We start from the raw sequence: 20,458 nt of genomic DNA, 5'->3' as shown, positions 1-20,458 counted from the left end.
ATAATACCAAAGGATCCACAAGTATTTCTTAATAGGCTTGGCAGCTTGCTTCCCTTTGACCGGGTAGACAGCAAGGGGACTGGTCAGATTTGGGACACAGAATTTTTTTTTTTTAAACAGCAGTGATCAAAGCAGAAAATACATTACATTGGAAACTCTGAGAGACTGAAAAATAAAAAACCAACATTTTTTCTAGCATTTGAAACGGTAAATCAAATTTTTTAAAATAAAAAGACAAATCACACCCCCTTCAACCAAAAATATAATATCCTTCCATCTCCGCCTCCCCAATAAAGAATTTATAACCAAACTATCTATAAATAGTCAGCAATGTAGCACCTGCCAAAGGATGTCACTAGTGCCAGCAGGTGATGGGAGGTGCTATTTAAGGCTGACTGAAGGGTGTGTCAGTGGGCAGAAAAGCACTTTTCACAGCTACTTCAAGCCAGAGGACACCAACATCCCCAAGGGACATTTGGGAAATAGCTGCAGATTATCTCTTCCCTAATTCAGCACCTGTTCTTGCCCTGGGGTCCATTGTCTACAAGTCTCCTCCTGCTTCGGCCCTTATGCTGTGTCTCCTTAACCTTAAACTTTGCTATCCAAGAAGTATTCCCTGACTTCTTCCCTCCAAAAAAAAAAGCATCTGTAGGTGTTTCATTTCTTCAGGGTTCCACTCTCGGTTGAGAAACTGTTCAGGTCTGACGTATGAATTACTAATGCTATTCCCTGTATGTATTAACAGTTCCTGGCTACTTCTTTTTTCAAAGGATCCTTCTGAAGTATATTTTTACCCAAAGTAATGGCAATGAGAGTGGGAAAGTTCAGGCGCTGACAAGGAAAAGTAAGTTGTGCTTTTAGAAAGAGGAGGAAAATTAAGTGCTTTCACTAACATCTCTTTAGATCACAGAGATACGATCACCAACTTGCTTGAGAGGTGAATGACAGTGCGGACTGTAGACAAAAAGGGACTAGAGCATGGGAAATCCACCATCCTGGGCAATACTACCTGGACACCCATCTCAGCACTGTGCATGGGGAGACATATAAATTTCACCCTCTTGTGTACCGTGGAAAGGTGAAAAGGGGCCTCTCACTTGATTTAAGCTGCCAGAAAACAGTAGTTCGAGTATCAGTTCAAGTATCAGTCCCCTTGAAGTCCAAAGAACCCACAACAGCCAAGGCCCAAGTGCCTTCTGGAGGGCCAGCCTCCAGTTGTCACTGGTCCTACCAAACGTCACTAGGCAAAGGATATCTATAAATTGGAACAACGCTCTTTGCCCTGCATCATAATACTAACAGACAGTTCTTACACATAAGAAATACATGTGTGCCGGAGACATTTAGCCTTTCTTCTTTTTTTTTTTTTTTTTTTTTTAACTTTCCCTTCTTTTTTCAAATCACCTGTATGAAAAAAAAAGTTAAAAAGAAAACAAACATACAATAAAAGAGCATTTCAAAGAGACCATAGCAAGGGAGTAAGAAAAAGACAACTAACCTAAGATAACTGCTTAACTTCCAACATGTTCCTACTTTACCCCAAGAAAGTTACATAATATAGCAACATTTCAGTGAACTTGTTCCTACTACAACCATCAGAAATTAACAGACCATAGTCATTTCTGGGCATCCCCAGAACGTTAAATAGCTTATCTGTTCTTCCTGGATTATTGTTCCCCCTTCCTTAATTGCTCTCTACTGCTAGTTCCCCTACATTCTACATTATAAACCATTTGTTTTACATTTTTCAAAGTTCACATTAGTGGTAGCATATAATATTTCTCTTTTTGTGCCTGGCTTATTTCGCTCAGCATTATGTCTTCAAGGTTCATCCATGTTGTCATATGTTTCACCAGATCGTTCCTTCTTACTGCCGCGTAGTATTCCATCGTGTGTATATACCACATTTTATTTATCCACTCATCTGTTGAAGGACATTTGGGTTGTTTCCATCTCTTGGCAATTGTGAATAATGCTGCTATGAACATTGGCGTGCAGATATCTGTTCGTGTCACTGCTTTCCGATCTTCCGGGTATATACCGAGGAGTGCAATCGCTGGATCGAATGGTAGCTCTATATCTAGTTTTCTAAGGAACTGCCAGACTGACTTCCAGAGTGGCTGAACCATTATACAGTCCCACCAACAATGAATAAGAGTTCCAATTTCTCCACATCCCCTCCAGCATTTGTAGTTTCCTGTTTGTTTAATGGCAGCCATTCTAACCGGTGTTAGATGGTATCTCATTGTGGTCTTAATTTGCATCTCTCTAATAGCTAGTGAAGCTGAACATTTTTTCATGTGTTTCTTGGTCATTTGTATTTCCTCTTCAGAGAACTGTCTTTTCATATCTTTTGCCCATTTTATAATTGGGCTGTCTGTACTATTGTCATTGAGTTGTAGGATTTCTTTGTATATGCAAGATATCAGTCTTTTGTCAGATACATGGTTTCCAAAAATTTTTTCCCATTGAGTTGGCTGCCTCTTTACCTTTTTGAGAAATTCCTTTGAGGTGCAGAAACTTCTAAGCTTGAGGAGTTCCCATTTATCTATTTTCTCTTTTGTTGCTTGTGCTTTGGGTGTAAAGTCTAGGAAGTGGCCTCCTAATACAAGGTCTTGAAGATGTTTTCCTACATTATCTTCTAGGAGTTTTATGGTACTTTCTTTTATATTGAGATCTTTGGTCCATTTTGAGTTAATTTTTGTGTAGGGGGTGAGGTAGGGGTCCTCTTTCATTCTTTTGGATATGGATATCCAACTCTCCCAGCCCCATTTGTTGAAAAGACCATTATGGCTCAGTTCGGTGACTTTGGGGGCCTTATCAAAGATCAGTCGGCCATAGATCTGAGGGTCTATCTCTGAATTCTCAATTCGATTCCATTGATCTATATGTCTATCTTTGTGCCAGTACCATGCTGTCTTGGCAACTGTGGCTTTATAATAAGCTTCAAAGTCAGGGAGTGTAAGTCCTCCCACTTCGTTTTTCTTTTTTAGAGTGTCTTTAGCAATTCGAGGCATCTTCCCTTTCCAAATAAATTTGATAACTAGCTTTTCCAAGTCTGCAAAGTAGGTTGTTGGAATTTTGATTGGGATTGCATTGAATCTGTAGATGAGTTTGGGTAGAATTGACATCTTAATGACATTTAGCCTTCCTATCCATGAACATGGAATATTTTTCCATCTTTTAAGGTCCCCTTCTATTTCTTTTAGTAGAGTTATGTAGTTTTCTTTGTATAGGTCTTTTACATCTTTGGTTAAGTTGATTCCTAGGTACTTGATTTTTTTAGTTGCTATTGAGAATGGTATCTTTTTCTTGAGTGTCTCTTCAGTTTGTTCATTTCTAGCATATAGAAACATTACTGACTTATGTGCATTAATCTTGTATCCCGCTACTTTGCTAAATTTGTTTATTAGCTCTAGTAGGTGTATCGTTGATTTCTCAGGGTTTTCTAGATATAAGATCATATCATCTGCAAACAATGACAGTTTTACTTCTTCTTTTCCAATTTGGATGCCTTTTATTTCTTTGTCTTGCCGGATTGCCCTGGCTAGCACTTCCAGCACAATGTTGAATAACAGTGGTGACAGCGGGCATCCTTGTCTTGTTCCTGATCTTAGAGGGAAGGCTTTCAGTCTCTCACCATTGAGTACTATGCTGGCTGTGGGTTTTTCATATATGCTCTTTATCATGTTGAGGAAGTTTCCTTCAATTCCTACCTTTTGAAGTGTTTTTATCAAAAAGGGATGTTGGATTTTGTCAAATGCTTTTTCAGCATCTATTGAGATGATCAATTGATTTTTCTCTTTCGAGTTTTTAATGTGTTGTAATACATTGATTGTTTTTCTGATGTTGAACCATCCTTGCATGCCTGGAATGAACCCCACTTGGTCATGGTGTATGATTTTTTTAATGTGTCTTTGGATTCGATTTGCAAGTATTTTGTTGAGGATTTTTGCATCTATATTCATTAGGGAGATTGGCCGGTAGTTTTCCTTTTTTGTAGCATCTTTGCCTGGTTTTGGTATTAGATTGATGTTAGCTTCATAAAATGAGTTAGGTAGTGTTCCATTTTTTTCAATGTTTTGAAAGAGTTTGAGTAAGATTGGTGTCAGTTCTTTCTGGAAAGTTTGGTAGAATTCCCCTGTGAAGCCATCTGGCCCTGGGCATTTATTTGTGGGAAGATTTTTGATGACTGATTGGATCTCTTTGCTTGTGATGGGTTGGTTGAGGTCTTCTATTTCTTCTCTGGTCAGTCTAGGTTGTTCATATGTTTCCAGGAAATTGTCCATTTCTTCTACATTATCCAGTTTGTTGCCATACAGTTGTTCATAATATCCTCTTATAATTTTTTTAATTTCTTCAGGATCTGCAGTTATGTCACCTTTTTCATTCATTATTTTGTTTATATGGGTCTTCTCTCTTTTTGATTTTGTCAGTCTAGCTAGGGGCTTGTCAATCTTGTTGATCTTCTCAAAGAACCAACTTTTGGTGATATTTATCCTTTCTATTGTTTTTTTGTTCTCTATGTCATTTATTTCTGCTTTAATCCTTGTTATTTCTTTTCTTGTACTTGGTTTAGGATTGGTTTGCTGTTCATTTTCTAGCTTCTTCAGTTGATCCATTAGTTCTTTGATTTTGGCTCTTTCTTCCTTTTTAATATATGCGTTTAGTGCTATAAATTTCCCCCTTAGCACTGCTTTTGCTGCATCCCATAGGTTTTGGTATGTTGTGTTCTCATTTTCATTCGTCTCTATATATTTAGCAATTTCTCTTGCTATTTCTTCTTTAACCCACTGATTGTTTAGGAGTGTGTTGTTTAACCTCCAGGTATTTGTGAATTTTCTAAGTCTCTGATGGTTATTGACTTCTAATTGTATTCCATTGTGGTCAGAGAATGTGCTTTGAATAATTTCAATCTTTTTAAATTTATTGAGGCTTGTTTTATGTCCCAGCATATGATCTATTCTGGAGAAAGTTCCGTGAGCACTAGAAAAGTATGTGTATCCTGGTGATTTGGGATGTAATGTCCTGTAGATGTCTGTTAAATCTAATTCATTTATCAGATTGTTTAGGTTTTCAATTTCCTTATTGGTCTTCTGTCTGGTTGATCTATCTATAGGAGAGAGTGATGTGTTGAAGTCTCCCACAATTATTGTGGAAACATCAATTGCTTCCTTTAGTTTTGCCAATGTTTCTCTCATGTATTTTGTGGCACCTTCATTGGGTGCATAGACATTTACGATTGTTATTTCTTCTTGCTGAATTGCCCCTTTTATTAGTATGTAGTGGCCTTCTTTGTCTCTCAAAACATCCCTGCATTTGAAGTCTATTTTATCTGAGATTAATATTGCTACACCTGCTTTCTTTTGGCTGTAGCTTGCATGAAATATTTTTTTCCATCCTTTCACTTTCAATTTCTTTGTGTCCCTGTGTCTAAGATGAGTCTCTTGTATGCAACATATTGATGGTTCATTTTTTTTGATCCATTCTGCGAATCTATATCTTTTAATTGGGGAGTTTAATCCATTTACATTCAACGTTAAAACCGTGAAGGCATTTCTTGAATCGGCCATCTTATCCTTTGGGTTATGTTTGCCATATTTTTCCCTCTCTCTATTAATATCCTTTATTGTACCCATACCGAATCTCTTTAGTACTGAACCTTTCTCCAAGTCTCTCTGTCCTGTCTTTGTTTCTCTGTCTGTAGGGCTCCCTTTAGTATCTCCAGTAGGGCAGGTCTCTTGTTAGCAAATTCTCTCAGCATTTCTTTGTCTGTGAAAAATTTAAGCTCTCCCTCAAATTTGAAGGAGAGCTTTGCTGGATAAAGTATTCTTGGCTGGAAATTCCTCTCTCTCAGAATTTTAAATATATCGTGCCATTGCCTTCTCGCCTCCATGGTGGCTGCTGAGTAGTCACTACTTAGTCTTATGCTGTTTCCTTTGTATGTGGTGAATTGCTTTTCTCTTGCTGCTTTCAGAACTTGCTCCTTCTCTTCTATGTTTGACAGTGTGATCAGTATATGTCTCGGAGTGGGTTTTTTTGGATTTATTCTATTTGGAGTTCGCTGAGCATTTATGATTTGTGTATTTATGTTGTTTAGAAGATTTGGGAAGTTTTCCCCAACAATTTCTTTGAATACTCTTCCTAGACCTTTACCCTTTTCTTCCCCTTCTGGGACACCAATGAGTCTTATATTCGGACGTTTCATATTATCTATCATATCCCTGAGGTCCATTTCGAGTTTTTCAATTTTTTTCCCCATTCTTTCTTTTATGCTTTCATTTTCCATTCTGTCATCTTCCAGGTCACTGATTCGTTGTTCAACTTCCTCTAGTCTTGTACTATGAGTGTCCAGAATCTTTTTAATTTGGTCAACAGTTTCTTTAATTTCCATAAGATCATCCATTTTTTTATTTAGTCTTGCAATGTCTTCTTTATGCTCTTCTAGGGTCTTCTTGATTTCCTTCATATCCCGTACTAGGGTCTCATTGTTCATCTTTAGTTCTTTGAGTAGCTGCTCTAGGTGTGTCTCTTCTGGTCTTTTGATTTGGGTGCTTGGGCTTGGGTTATCCATATCGTCTGGTTTTTTCATATGCTTTATAATTTTCTGTTGTTTTTGGCCTCGTGGCATTTGCTGTCCTTGATAGGGTTCTTTTAGGGTTTGTAGACCAGTTGAAGTCCTTATCTCTAGTTTATCAGATCTACAGCTTCGTGGAGTACACTTTCTCTAACTAACCAGCAGGTGGCGTCCACGAGCCACCTGTTCTCCACAAGCCAGATCTCCCCTGCTTAGCCTTTTTGGTGAGTGGGGGAGTGAGTCTTGTGGGGCCCAATTGGTGTCCCAAGCTTGCGTGTGTAGTTGGTGTTGCCTGCCCTGTATGTGGGGCGTGTTTCTGGGCAGTCGGGGAGGGGGGGTGGCCCTAACAATCAAATCTCCCTGATGATCCTAGAGTTTTAAAGCTACTGCAATAGTCTAATCCTTCAGTTCAGTCCTGCCACAGTTTGTCTCTGCCACTGACCCACAAGTCTTTGGTATTGGCGTATGGCTCCTGAGACTTGCAAGTGGGCCCCTCTTCCAGGCTGTGCACCCCGGGTCCTCTGTTGAGGGATGACTGTGCTATGTCACAGGTGAGTGCCGTCCCCCCAGGGCAGTTCTGGGCTGCTGGGCTGTGTTGGGAGGCTCCCAGTCTGCTCAAATGATGGCTGAATGGGGCTCTGTTAATTCACACTGCTCCCCCTTCCCAGCTCTGGGACATTCAGCTGAGGTTGCAGGGAAGGCTAATGTCCACGCCCAGTTTTGTGGTGTGTGCCTGTTATTTGAAGCACTTCCGTCACACTGGGTTGTCTGGGGCAGCTCTGGGCTATGGGGCTGGCGATGGGCAGGAGTGTTTCCTGTCCACCAGGATGGTGGCTGTGAGCGGACACCCCCCTTTTCTTGGGAAGTTGTGTTGTTTAGTGAATTTTCTCAGCCACTGGATTATTGCCTTTTGTCTCAGAGCTCTCTTATTTCTGCTCTTGACTTGACGTGCCCAAATTTCAATTCTTTGAAGCTTTCTGTATTGAGCTTCTTAGAGTAATTGTTTTAGAAAAAGCAAAAAGGATTTTAAAAAAAAAAAAAAAAAAAAAAAAAAAAAAAAAAAAAAAAAAAACCGGCCCTCCTCAGAGATCTAATGGGTTATTGAAATGCTAATAGACAAAGCAACCAGGGCCATTAAGGAAAGGTGCCCTGGGCAGAGAGATCAGCCTTGCTTCGGGATTTGCATATGCGCCTCAAGGCCTGATCTCCGCCCTTCCCCTTTCTGTGTTCACCAGAACTCCAAAAATCCTCTGCTTTTACTTTGGAGCTTCTCGTGTTGTTTTCCTTCTATGCCCGTCTCCTCTCTGCTGGGCTGGCTGCTCTCAGAGTCTCTGGTGTCTGGCCTCAGTCTATCTATGGTTGGAGTTTGAATCAGTAGAATGAGTTTCCGATGAGAGCAGCCACTGCAATTCTCCCTTCTCCTTCCTGGAGCTGACAGCCCCTCCTCCCCCGGGACTGAGCCTGGCAGGGAGGGGCGCGGGTCCCCTGGCCGCAAAAACTTACAGATTTCGCTGATCTCAGCAGTTCCACGTTTTCATGAGTGTTGTATGAAGTATGCCCAAAGACAGATTGCTCTGTGGTGTCCAGTCCACGCAGTTCCTGGCTTTTTACCTACTTTCCTGGAGGAGTAACTAAAACATACAGCTCACCAGTCTGCCATCTTGCCCCGCCTCCTCCACATTTAGCCTTTCAACTTAACTCCTACCATTATCCTGGTGTGACTTGTCAGAAGTTTTTTTTTTTTTCAGTCTTCCTGAATCTTTACCCAAATTAATCAATATCATTGTCTTTATTAGAGGAGACCATGGCTGCTATCACATGCAAACTATGCAAAAACTAATAATTAGATACAGAGAGAATAGAGACGAGATAAAATTAGTTCCATTAACATAAGTTCAATAAATTCTCATTGGCATCTCTGACTAGTGTAAATGTTCAGAACTTTAACTCATCAGGCTTCTGAAGTTGGGGGCCTTGCAGCCTATCAGGAACACTTGTGAGGCCATTCTTGAAAGGAACTCAAATGCATCAAAAGATGCTTAATCTTGTAGCAACAGAATTGTAAATTAAATCTACTTTGAAATAGCTTTTTTCATTTACCAGTGGCAAAGATCAAAAGTCTGCTAATACCAAAGATTGGGGAGGATTTGGGGAAACAGGCACCACTTTCTACAAGGTTGGTAGGAGTGTCAATTGGTGAAACATCTTTGACAGGTAACTTGGCAATATCTACCAAAATAAACAAAAGTATATACACCACCCAATTTGAATCATGGAATATAGCAGTGTCAAACCAAAAACAACCCAAAATTAATTTTGAATCTGTATTTGTATATTCCACCAAAATGGGAAGATCTCATTTATCCATTAGCTTAGCTTAATTTATCAGGCCTTGCTAGCAACCTAAGTTAATGAGTGAAAACATGATAAAAAAGGAAGCCCAACACATAGAATTAAATTCTGGGTAGCCCAGTTAACTTCATAATGAGAAGTATAACCAATTGTGCCCTGAGATGTGTACATTTAGAACTCAGAGAGCAGCACCAGGGAAAAGAGCATGTGGTGAGTTCATAACAGAATGACAACATTTTAGAGATATGAGGCAATAATTTACAAGATGAAGTAACCAAAGCCAGAGAATTAACCTACCTAAGGCCATTTCTGCTAGGTGGTGGCAGGGCTCAAACTACAACCTAGTACTGTCCTCTTTCTGCTGCATCATGCTGACTCTTCACTTCTCTTTGGTAAGAGGCTCTCAGTACAATTTCAAGAAGCCTTCCTAATCAAGCACTTAACTTATTAATTTCTTCAGATAGGAGATAAAATGATCAAAGAGATATAGATCGCTCAAAGTATACCAGATGAAAAACAAAGGATCTTAAATGGAATACTAGGAAAACAAGGAAGGCAAAGGTTCCATCCCAAGGCTATTAAAGCTGCATCTCTTTGCAGAGAGAGGTGGGGTTTTTTTAGATTGTAATCAGCTTCAGGATAGGGACCGTGTCATCCATCTGGATAGCCTCCAAATGGGCACAACATAATAACTTACACATGATAGGATTTCAGCAAACTGTGCTGGTGAATCCACATGTCTACACCCTGGCCAAGAGGTAAGGTTGGCATTTGGTGCCCTCAGGCCAGTAATACAACTCTCTTCCGCTTTAGTTAAGTTTATTTTCTTTCCTGTTTCTGTGATGACAGAAAACCTTTGGTCACTTTTTACAAAGTAGTAACTTTTCATTTATTTAGCGCGTTTCTTCAGCTTTATTGTTTTCACCTGTAAAGCGGGGCGAACAGTTCCTACTTCATAGGTTTCTTAGAATAGTGACTGTTACATATGTGCTCAATTAGTGTTAGCAATAATGCTTATTCCTATTATGAGCATCATATTTTCCAAGAGTAATGGGAATGCAAGGATTACCAAAAGGATCTAGTTCATCTTCTTGCCTTCAACGTGAATACATAGTTTTAAAAAGTACTTATTCAGCACCATTTTTCTGAATTAAGTTCTATGTACTTAAAGTGTTATGGAAAAAGTGTTAAACTAGCTTTTTCTTAATATTCCCACTCCCCCCAAAATCTGTTTTTCTCTAGTTTTCAAGCCTCTAAATAAAGAGTTCTCTTGCTAGTAATAACTGTGTTAGAAAATTTTCTCACAATTCTCATATACTATGTGCTAGCCTGTTTACCCACAGTTGTTTGTGTGTTTCCTTTTTTAAACCAGGCTTCACAGCTGACTCAGGTGTAATTAGTAACCCTTAGACTAGTAAGCTTTGACATACTCATACAAATCCAGGCACTCTGAAGACAAATGTAATATAGAAACACATCTTTTAAATAATTAAATTCAAAGGTGATATGATAGAATGTCTTAAGAAGCCCTGTCTTTTCAAATATTTAAAATACGATTTTAACAATAGTTCTATAAAGTAATTCTAATGATGTCATTTGTTTTTCAGAGTTCTGAATTTAGCCGCAATCAAACTATGCCATACTGCTTCTAAAGATTTCTTTAAAAACGTACTAGGTTTATTGAAACTGGCATTTCCCTTCTCCTTCCCACTATTCCATTCATTCAGCAAATATTTATTGAGCAGCTACCACGTGTCAGGCACAGTGCTTAGAACATGTGATCTATTCATTCTCATCTTCCACCTTTCAAGATCAACTGATCTTGGCTGCCCCATAGAGGATCCTCATCTCACCTTCCCCAAGAGTATACTGGAGGGAAAGGATTAACAGTTCCAGCCTCCTGGGAAACACCCCTTCTTGGATTTTTACTTCTCTACCCTGCAAATTCCCAAAAGTATACCTCACTCTCTGTCCAGGATTGCCCTGCCACCAGCAAGCCTGTTTTCCAGGGGCATATAACATTCCAGACTGGTTTTCCCTATTGCTAAAACCCTTTCTCCCTTGTTAGATAAAAACAATAAAAAAGGAAATTTTTAAAAGGCGCTTTTTAAGACAATGAAGGAACAAAACAAAAACAAAAACAAAATCAACTAAATAAACATAGAATAGTTGAATTTACCAGAATGTGGACCTGGATGATAGGTTGGCCTGGCTGTGTAAGCTTAAGGGCTCCATCTGGTTCTGGTTCTTTGTCACGACCCTTTCTGGCTTAATAACAATTATAGGTAAATCCATGTGTTGAGGTCTTACAATGTGTCAGCATCTTATATGCTTATCTTGTTTAATCCTCATAGAACCCCTAGGGGTAAGCATTGTTATTATGCCTATTTTAAAGATAAGGAAACAGAGGTCAAATGATTTGTCCAGGGATACAGAACTGGCAATAGTAAATCTTCCCAACTTTGAAACCAAGTTTATCTGACACCAGAATCTGTGCTTTTAACAACAGGGCTCTATTTCTAGACCCAACCACTCAGATGCCTCATGCACAGGAGAGCTGATGGCAGCGCGGCCAGATCTGACAGCATGCTCGGTCTCTGCAGGAAGAGGTCGGTCTTAGGAAAGTCTCCTGGATGTGCCCACCAGCCTGCCCTTTCCACACTTCCACTCTGTAGCCACCTAGACAATTCTCCTAATCCTTCCCAATATCTTGCACTGTCACCCCTGTGCTCCTTCTGAAAACTTGATGCCTCTGGCCCCTGGTAGGCATGTGCTTTCCCCTGACCCATTTCTGTAGCCTGGTTCCACCTGCCTCGTTCCCAATAATAATATCCTTGACCAGCTGGTTATTAAGTCCCTCCCTACTGTTGTGTGAAGCTCAGTCTTTGCCCCTATGATTAGGACAAGCTAAGAAATGGGACTGGCCTCATCAGTGGCTCCCCAGCCCCACAGGGTTCATCACCCACAGCCGGCTGCCTGCCTGCCTGGTGTCAGCCTAAAGGAAGCCTACCTTCTCCTTCCATTTCAAAGTCCCTCCTGACCCATGTGTCGCCTTGCTGAGGGCTTGTGAATTCTTTTGGATGCCCAGTCCTCCAGGGAGTATTTATTTCTAGAGTTCTGAGACTGCAGACTTCTAACATGAAATTACAGTGCATTGCATATAAAGCAACAATACAAACTACAGTGAAAGGAATGATCTGTGTAGGAGAGATAGGTACTTTCAGAGTCTCTCTAAAGGGTCACTTCTGAGCGGCCTTTCTGCCTCGCTCCCACATCAGGCCCTCCTGACAGTGTGACTGGGCAATACTTGGCTTTACAACTACCTATGCTACTTATTCTTTCAAAAATGCTTTCTGTTCTTTGCTAAAAGAAAACGTTCTAATTTTGCATGTTGGCAACAGACCTTGGTAACGAGCATGTTTTCCAAATAACTTCGCCAACTTCCTTTCTACTTTGTGGGCCACTCCTTGCTTCCATCCTGTTGTTCAAATATAAATAACTTTTGCTGTTTGTTTCATCATATCTTTATGTTACAATGTCATATTTTGCGTGATACTCTGTGAGAACAGCTAAATATCAGAAAAAATTGGTTCCTTGGATTTTTTTGGTATACTTTGTACAATTTACCTGGACCTTGTATAATTCATCTGATGATCTTTGAATCCTTATTGGGTAGTTCAGTAAGATCATCACACTAGCTGTCTAATAAACCTGAATGTTTTCTTACAGAAGGTCAGGTTGACTGATCACCACAGCATTATCTTCCATGTAACTTTAATGAATTAGAAGGTCAGTTATTCTGGCATATTCCTCAGATACTAAACACAATTCAGGTTTTCTACAGCCTGTGCTGAGGAGGGAGAGAACCATTCATGAGCCAATAACAAGAAAATGATTTGAACCTTTGAACATTACTTTGGTCTAATCAAAATGTGGTATCGTGGCCATGCACAAGAGAATAGGTTTGTATCTTTAAAGTTTAAAAGATGATTCTTGAATGTAATTTCACCTGCTTTTAGTGGGTGAGAATTTCAGTAAAAAATGTTAAATATGGCTCACTTATGTCCTACTGCTCCTGGCCTCTCATCTCTTGTGCCGGGGAGAATGCTTGGCATAAAGAAAATCATGACAGTTGACAGAGCACTTGGACCTATGTTTAAAGTTAGGTCAAAGGAAGGAAAAGCAGGACTATTCAAGTTGAGAGAGACCACACCAAGGCCCAAGGGCACAATCTGGGCACACTCGGCTGCATCGGTCCATACAGTTCCCCCAACTCTCCACATTTATCTTAAGTCCAACTATCAAGGAGCCAGGGAAATATATCTGGTAGCACAACATTTGAGTTTACAGTCCAGAAACAGAAAGTGCAGGGAGTTGGCTGAGCTCATATTGTAGCTCTGAATGTATTTCTAGATTTGTCATTATGGCTGGGTAAGGGGTAAATGTACAGTTAGCATCATATCCTTATCAGAATCTTGCTGCGTTACCTCACCTCTTAAATGGAGTTCCTCATATTAGACTTAGAATTGTTTTAGCCAGTTGAAGACTCAGTCAATGTGGTTTAGGCCTTTCGACTGAAAATTAACCATTGTGTTTACTTTCAGGTTTGCCATCATACATGTCAATGGCAAAACACAATTTTACACGACCAAAAGAGTGTCTTGAAATATGACAATTTTAGAATACAATAAAAACTCTCTAAATGACTCTCCACTTAGCTAACTTGTCAGATAAACGTATCAGGCTGATGTGTCTGGCCCCAGTATTGAACCTCATTGGAAATCTAATATTTTGGTCTAGTTTCCTTTTCTAAAAGGGACAGATGTCGACGTATTCTCTAAAAAGTCAGATCTAATGTAATGTTACCATTATTCATCAAAAGAAGAGATACTTTCAAAGTTAACAGTTGTTGGCACAGAGTAGGAACTCGATAAACGTTTGCTAAATGAACAATGACCTCCCTGCTCCTCAATGTTGAAAATACAAGAATTCACTGTCTGGACATATAGGAGTCATCAGGAAGAGCATTTATTTGCAGGTAGCCTTACACCATTGGAGCTTTTCCATTCCAGGATGGATATCAGATTTGATGGGTAAGGGAAAGCAAAGAAAGAGAATATGGACATGTCTTTAAAGCTTGGTAGCCAAACTACTCTGGGGCCATTTTGACTATAATTTTCAGCTTGATTGATCAATAAAGTTTTGTTTTGTTTTGTTTTAAGTAATCTCTGAAGCAGGCTGTTGCATTCATTAGTCTTCCCACACCTTTGGTCCAAATAGGTTTAGAATTTGTGCTTCCCAGCATGATAGAGCTTAACCCCCCCCCCCCCCCCCCCCAGTGAGAGTCATCAGTAGCTGCCCCAACATTTGCCTCAGGGGAGGAGTCTTTGCATGACCAAGTGTTCCAAAGTGTCCTTAGGCAAGTCTGCAAAGCTTGATCTCTAGTCTCTGCAATGAGACTTTTTTAACGAAAACATGGTTTTTGGGCTTTTTGTGGTTTAATTCCATCAGTCTATGTTGATATTAAATAATCGTGTAAGGAAAGTTTCCAAAGAAAAAAATACTTAAAAAAAAACAAAAACAAAAACCTTGACAGGGCCCATCTTGAAACTTAGCAAATTAACTGTACATTGAAAACTCTGTCCCTGATCAGTCAGTGTAGAAGCTGCCTCAGCCAAGCAGTGAAACAAGATTCTGCTTTTTATCAAGAGGAAACTCTGTCTCCAATACAAAAAAAAAAAAAAAAAAGCTAAAATGCTTTGTATTTCAGCTTTTGCAATTACTAAACAAGAAGATGCCCGCGGCTTGAAGATCTAGGCCAGCATTACTGTTCTGCCTTCGGGAGACAGCCAGTAAGAAGTGCTACATCTCTCTTCATAAAACTCAGACATTAATTATGTATCAAGCAGCAATCCACAGCCATCCCATATATGGCTACCCCATATATGCTTAGCTTGGGGAAAGACAAACCCCGCGCAGCTATATCGCTGAGAAAAAGGCAGCTGAAGTTTTATCAACCACAGAAAACTTCTGTACTAGATACCTCTAGAAAGCCTGTTTGTGAAGGAACCAGGCACTAAAACCCTCCATTCTTCCCGGTGTCACTTTTAATTATAAGCAACACATGACTGACATTTATTTGTCCAAATGATTCTTGGTGAGTTGGAACTGAGGGGGAAGGAAACAACTGCTGTTTATTAGTCAGAGGGCTAAAAAAAAGCAGCACACACAGTAGGCACTAATAGATGTGTGTTCCCAGCACTAAAAACAAAATAACCAATAAAAAATCTTACACATGATTAAGTGTGCATGTGGGTTGAGCATTCTAAGCAGAAGAATCAAAAAAAAAAAAAAAAAAAAAAATCCCAGTAAACGTTCATATTCATTTAAATTAAGAGGACTTACTGGGGAAAGAGCCCTGACATTTTGGTTTTTCATATCCTGTTTGTCAGCTTCCTAAGAAGGTAAGATGTGGTCATCAATCTTACTGTCAACGATAGTTATGAAAAACGCTGCTTTTATTTGTTATAGGAGTGAAGGAGGGGAAACGAGTTTGTTTTTGTGAGAGAGAGAAAAACTCTAAGCCTTGTCCTTTTCCCCGCCTCGTTGAACGACGGTCTTAACTACTCTTCGTCTGACACAGGAGAACTCGGGCCTTACCAGGATCATGTGACCTGTGGAGATGTCCATGTTGGACTGGACCGGCTCCTCGGACCAGGATGAGGTGCTGCTCCGGGCCGAAGGGCTGGGCATGGGTCCATCGCTGAACTGTGAGGAGACACTGTTGACGCGGGACGTGTGCAGGGGCTCCGGGCGGTCGGAGGACCTGACAGCCATGCGCTGCCGGCACAACTCCTGGAAGACAGGGAGAGAATCGGGAATTACTGGGAACCAGCAGAGGGAGAGCCTCATAGGACAAGGAGCGCCCAGCTCCCTCCTGCCACTGCCTGGCTCCTCTCCTCACCCAGCTGCTAGTCGTCAGAGCCAAGGTTCCGACAGGTGAGCATTCACCATCTGGCCCACCCTGCGTGCCATCAGAGAGTGATTCCTCGCACTCTGTTAATATTTTCTGAGTAAACAAGTTGGTGCCAGGCACTGTGCTCTGTAGGCACTTTCATATTCATGCAGCAAAGCAGTCTGACTAAGCAACAAGAGTGAGAGATGATAGCTGCCCTTGTTTTCTGGAAACCTGGCAAATAATATGACGAGTCACTGATCCTGAGAACAGACGAGCATACATAGAGACAAATGCACAGATACCCCCCAGAAAAGGGCCACTGGGTCCTACTCTGCACTCAAACGGAAATATTTTTACTATAATGCAATGCTTAGATCATCTTAGGTATCTTTCTCATTAAGATATAGTTAGAATGAAAGGGAAGGGTGATTTCACATTGTGGACTGAAATATAGAATTTGACACCACAAAGAGGGCGTTAAAAAAAAAAAATGAACCAAATTCCCTCTCTTCCCGAAAGAACATCCAAACCGATAAACACCTATAGAGGACTGGATAAAAAGAACCACAAGTAAAAAGGAAAGTATAGGGTAATTCTTGGGGTCTGAATCAGGTTCCCCATGGAAGGGATGTTCGGCTCCTAACCTCAGGTCCTGTGGGTGTGAACCCATTTGTAAATAGGACATTTGACGATTACTAGTTAAGGTGTATGCAAACTCAATGAGGGCGGGCCTTAATCCAATATGGCTGAAGTTCTTATAAGCAAGGAAATTGGACATGGAGGAGAAGGACACATAGGGAAGCGAAAATCAGTGGGAACCCAGAAGAGAAAGGAGAAAGAGAGAGCATCACCACATGATGGGAAAGCCAAGGAAGCCAAGGATTGTCAGCCTGCCAGAAAACCTCTGACCCTGGAAGGTGATATTTAAATTATCCAAGGTGATATTTAAATTACCATAAAAATGAACATGTTCAACATATGCCAATTGTCCATGAATGGTTGCAGAATGTTTCTGCAGCCCAGTAAAGCCGGGTAGCTTACGCTATTTGGAGTCACAGTACATTGGCATAGGTGCACATCAGCTTTATCATAGAGATTTAGCCTGGGGGCTCACTACCACTTCTAGATAACAACATATCATTTGGGAAGCATTCTAACAATACTGATATGGTGAATTCAATCCTTTTGCCCAGTGACAATGTAACTGGAATCTGAATCATCAAATTAAAGTGATATCAAGAAAAAGTTTATAGGAGACTCTGAGCCAAACAGATTTAAAAATGTATTCACAGGGGAAAGAAAGATTTTGAGAATTGCACAGTTCACATGTGCTCCCCTTCCTTTTCATTTTGGTGGCAGGGCTCCTGGCACCAGCTGGAGGTCACACCACCCACTTGCTCCCGACTGGCGGTTATCTATCAAAGGCGCTCTCAGCACCCCAAGGCAACAGCTAAAGATCACGAAACACTTACATGTTTTCATTCTCCTTTTTCACTGTGGGCTGCCATTTTCCTTTGCATTAAAGATCTCCGTAGAGCCAGCTGACACCAGCTAGAAAATTTTTCTTCTCAACTCAGCTCTCTATGGGAGATACAACACGTGTTCCTGAGCTCTCTTCTCCAGTTTCATCAATAAGCACTGCCACACACAGGTTCTTTGAGAAGGGAGCCCCTTCTGGGGCTGGCATCCTACCTAAGCCTCCAGCCCCCTGTTACAGCAACTGGCTACAAGGAAGATGATTGTGGGCACACAAGAGGAGACCGACAAAGAAGGAACAAGGTGAACTTTTGAAAAAGTCATACTGTGAGGAAAAAAGGTCTCTAATAAAAGGGGAAAATAAAGAAAAGAGTAAACTATGATTGCATAGCTATTTCCTGCTTGCCTATATATTTTCAAGTGCTCAGTATCTTACTGATGGTCTTTAAACAATGAGTTTGCTTTAAAAAATTGACATAAGCTTTTTCAGAATCTTAAAACAAAATGAAAAAAACAAACAAAAAGAAACCTAGAAACAATAGATACTTCCAATAAGGTAGAACAAATGACACCAGTAACCAACCCAATACATATCCCATTCATTTCCATTTACACACATGGAGCGTTACTTGTCTTTGGAAAAAGCACATAAAAATGTTTCTGCAGTAACTTCTATGACTTAACAATAATTTATCTAGAAAAATAATAAACCCAACCAAAGCATAAAGCAACCACAGCAGAGGCAAAGCGAATTCAGAATAAGTCCTCCAAGAATGAGTGACTTCAGGGAAGATTTGAAATGTTTGAGATATATTCCCTAAAAAAAAAAAAAAAAATTCAAACTAGTTTGCTGTGTATCCTATAAATATGTCACTGATGGAAGAATTACGATATAATTGGAATTTCTATTCTTCCCTCAATTAGCCATGGAGAGTAAAGCACACCAATTATGGAATCTCATCGATCTGGCCTTGGGTTCTTGCATTACCACAAACTTACTATGCGAGCTTAGGCAAATCATCTAAGGCCTCTGAGCTTAATTTTTTTCTCTGTAAAAATGGAAGTCTTACTATAGTTGTTTTCAGGATTAAAAGAGTTCATGTATATAAAAAGCTTAGCATAGTGCCTGCCACAGAGAAAGCCCTCAAACATTAATCAGCAAGCTGGTAGTAAAAATAAATGCAAAAAAATTTAAAACAATTCTCTAAACCAGAACAAAACTCTAGAGTTTGGGAAATTCAAATATATTTTTAAAGAAATGACAAAATTTTAGAGCTGGAATTTTAGAGCCAAGAGACCTTCTTTCAAACATCCTTGTTTTATGGATGACTTACAGGTTGATTTAGAGACTTGCCGAAGATAAGCCAGTTATTTGTCGGTAGCGCTGGGACTAGAATGGCTGACTCATGGCCCAGCTCTCTTTCCATTGCTACTATCAGTACTGATTCTCCTTTTAGATCTTTATCAAAACAAAACAAACAAAAAAATGAACCTGACATAAAGATCCAAGAAAAATTAGTTCTTCACCTTAAACCCAAAGGCAATGAATATTTAACATTGAATGCCTTGATTAGAGAAAGGAAGCCCCCAAAAGAGGTACTGGGGACAGAAGAGCTGGGCAATCAGAAGTGTTAGAAATGATTATCCTTCACCATAGAGAGCAGGAGAAGTTGCAGGAGGAGAAATGTATTTCAAAAGTAAAGACTCACTGCCCAGTGTTTAATCTCTCTTTGTGACATAAGGACTCTTTCAGTGTATTCTTTTCTATACAAATAAAATTGTGTGCCGACTGGCTAGGGTGGGGCACTTAATTTTGTACTGACTTGTTATCAAGTTTCCATACAAAAGATAGCCAATATCTGAGAGGTGATGAAGTCAGGATTTCTTTATAGGATTTCTTTATAGGAGTGGATTAGGTTGGTAGAGGAGGCTGGGGGCTTGGGCTGCTGGAGATTACTGGGTACTAAAGCCTCTTCATATAGCCATTGTATATGAGAGACAAACTCAGGAACATGTTAAGTCCCTACTTCTGCAAGTTTCATAAACTCTAATCCTGATTTAAGTTGATAGACAGGAAAGCAACATACCTGAAATACACTAGTTAGGCAACGTATATCTGTGCTTTCCTTGAGTTACAATTTAAGGCTATGTTCTGAGCTTTTATTGAAGGCTGTTAGGGGAATCAGCCATCCAAGAGAGTCTTAGCACCTCTACAAAACTGAACCTGAAGACATAGACAACTAGGTTACTGATGACATATCCAGGATAGATTCCTCCTATAAACCAGAACTCAGAAAAAATCTGTTTCTCCAGAGGAACTTATATGAGAACTGTAAAATATATTTAATTTTGCTTCTTTTTCCTGGTTTCCAGAAACTCCTTAATTCATTCATAGCAGCTGGAGTCAGAATGCCTAATTTTTAATACTGGCTTCTGCACTTACTGGCTGTGTGACCTTGGGAAAATTACATAACCTCTCTGTGCCTTAGTTTCATTTTCTGTGAAATGGTGGTAATAATACCAACTTCCCACAGAGTTGTTGTGAGGATTAAATAAGGTAATATGCTTAGAATGAGAATTCAGATCTGTGTCTGGCACATAGGAAGTTATTATTAGCTATTACAATTATTTTCATTGATTGTTGGGGAGTGCATCATGCCCCCCATAAAGACATGTTCAAGTCTTAATCTGCATTCCTGTGGGTATGAACCCACTTGTAAATAGGACCTTTGAAAATGTTATTACTAGTTAAGGTATAGACTCATTTGTGAATAGGATTTTAAAGATTCTATTTAGATGAGGTCAAATTGAATCAGGGTGGGACTTAACCTGTATGACTTAATCTATATGAAGTCAGTAGAAACCATGAAGCCGCAAAAGCCACAACAGGAGACCAAGGAGACAGATGCCATATGACGGAGGCAGAAATGCAAGCCAAGGATGGCTGCAAGCCAGCACCAGAGTGTTACAGACCCCAGGAGAAAGCACAGATTACTGAGAACTTGATTTTGACTTGCAGCCTCCAAAACCACGAGACAATAAATTCCTGTCCGTTAGTCCAACCCATTGTGTGGTATTTGTCATAGCAGCCCTGG

General features: G+C 40.0%; 1 protein-coding gene across 1 annotated transcript in view; it reads right to left on the bottom strand.

The window, feature by feature from the left end:
• The window catches only part of PTPRN2 (protein tyrosine phosphatase receptor type N2), a 1,313,563-nt gene that overhangs the window by 113,966 nt on the left and 1,179,139 nt on the right, over positions 1-20,458 (bottom strand). The window contains exon 14 of the mRNA XM_037835719.1: positions 15,590-15,784. Coding sequence (XP_037691647.1) covers positions 15,590-15,784 — 195 coding nt within the window. The remainder of the gene's footprint in view (positions 1-15,589; positions 15,785-20,458) is intronic.

The sequence above is a fragment of the Choloepus didactylus genome, chromosome 5 (genome assembly GCF_015220235.1).
Source record: "Choloepus didactylus isolate mChoDid1 chromosome 5, mChoDid1.pri, whole genome shotgun sequence".
NCBI lineage: Eukaryota > Metazoa > Chordata > Mammalia > Pilosa > Megalonychidae > Choloepus > Choloepus didactylus.
The sequence above is the reverse complement of the archived record's forward strand: the minus strand, read 5'-3'. Positions and strand labels throughout refer to the sequence as shown.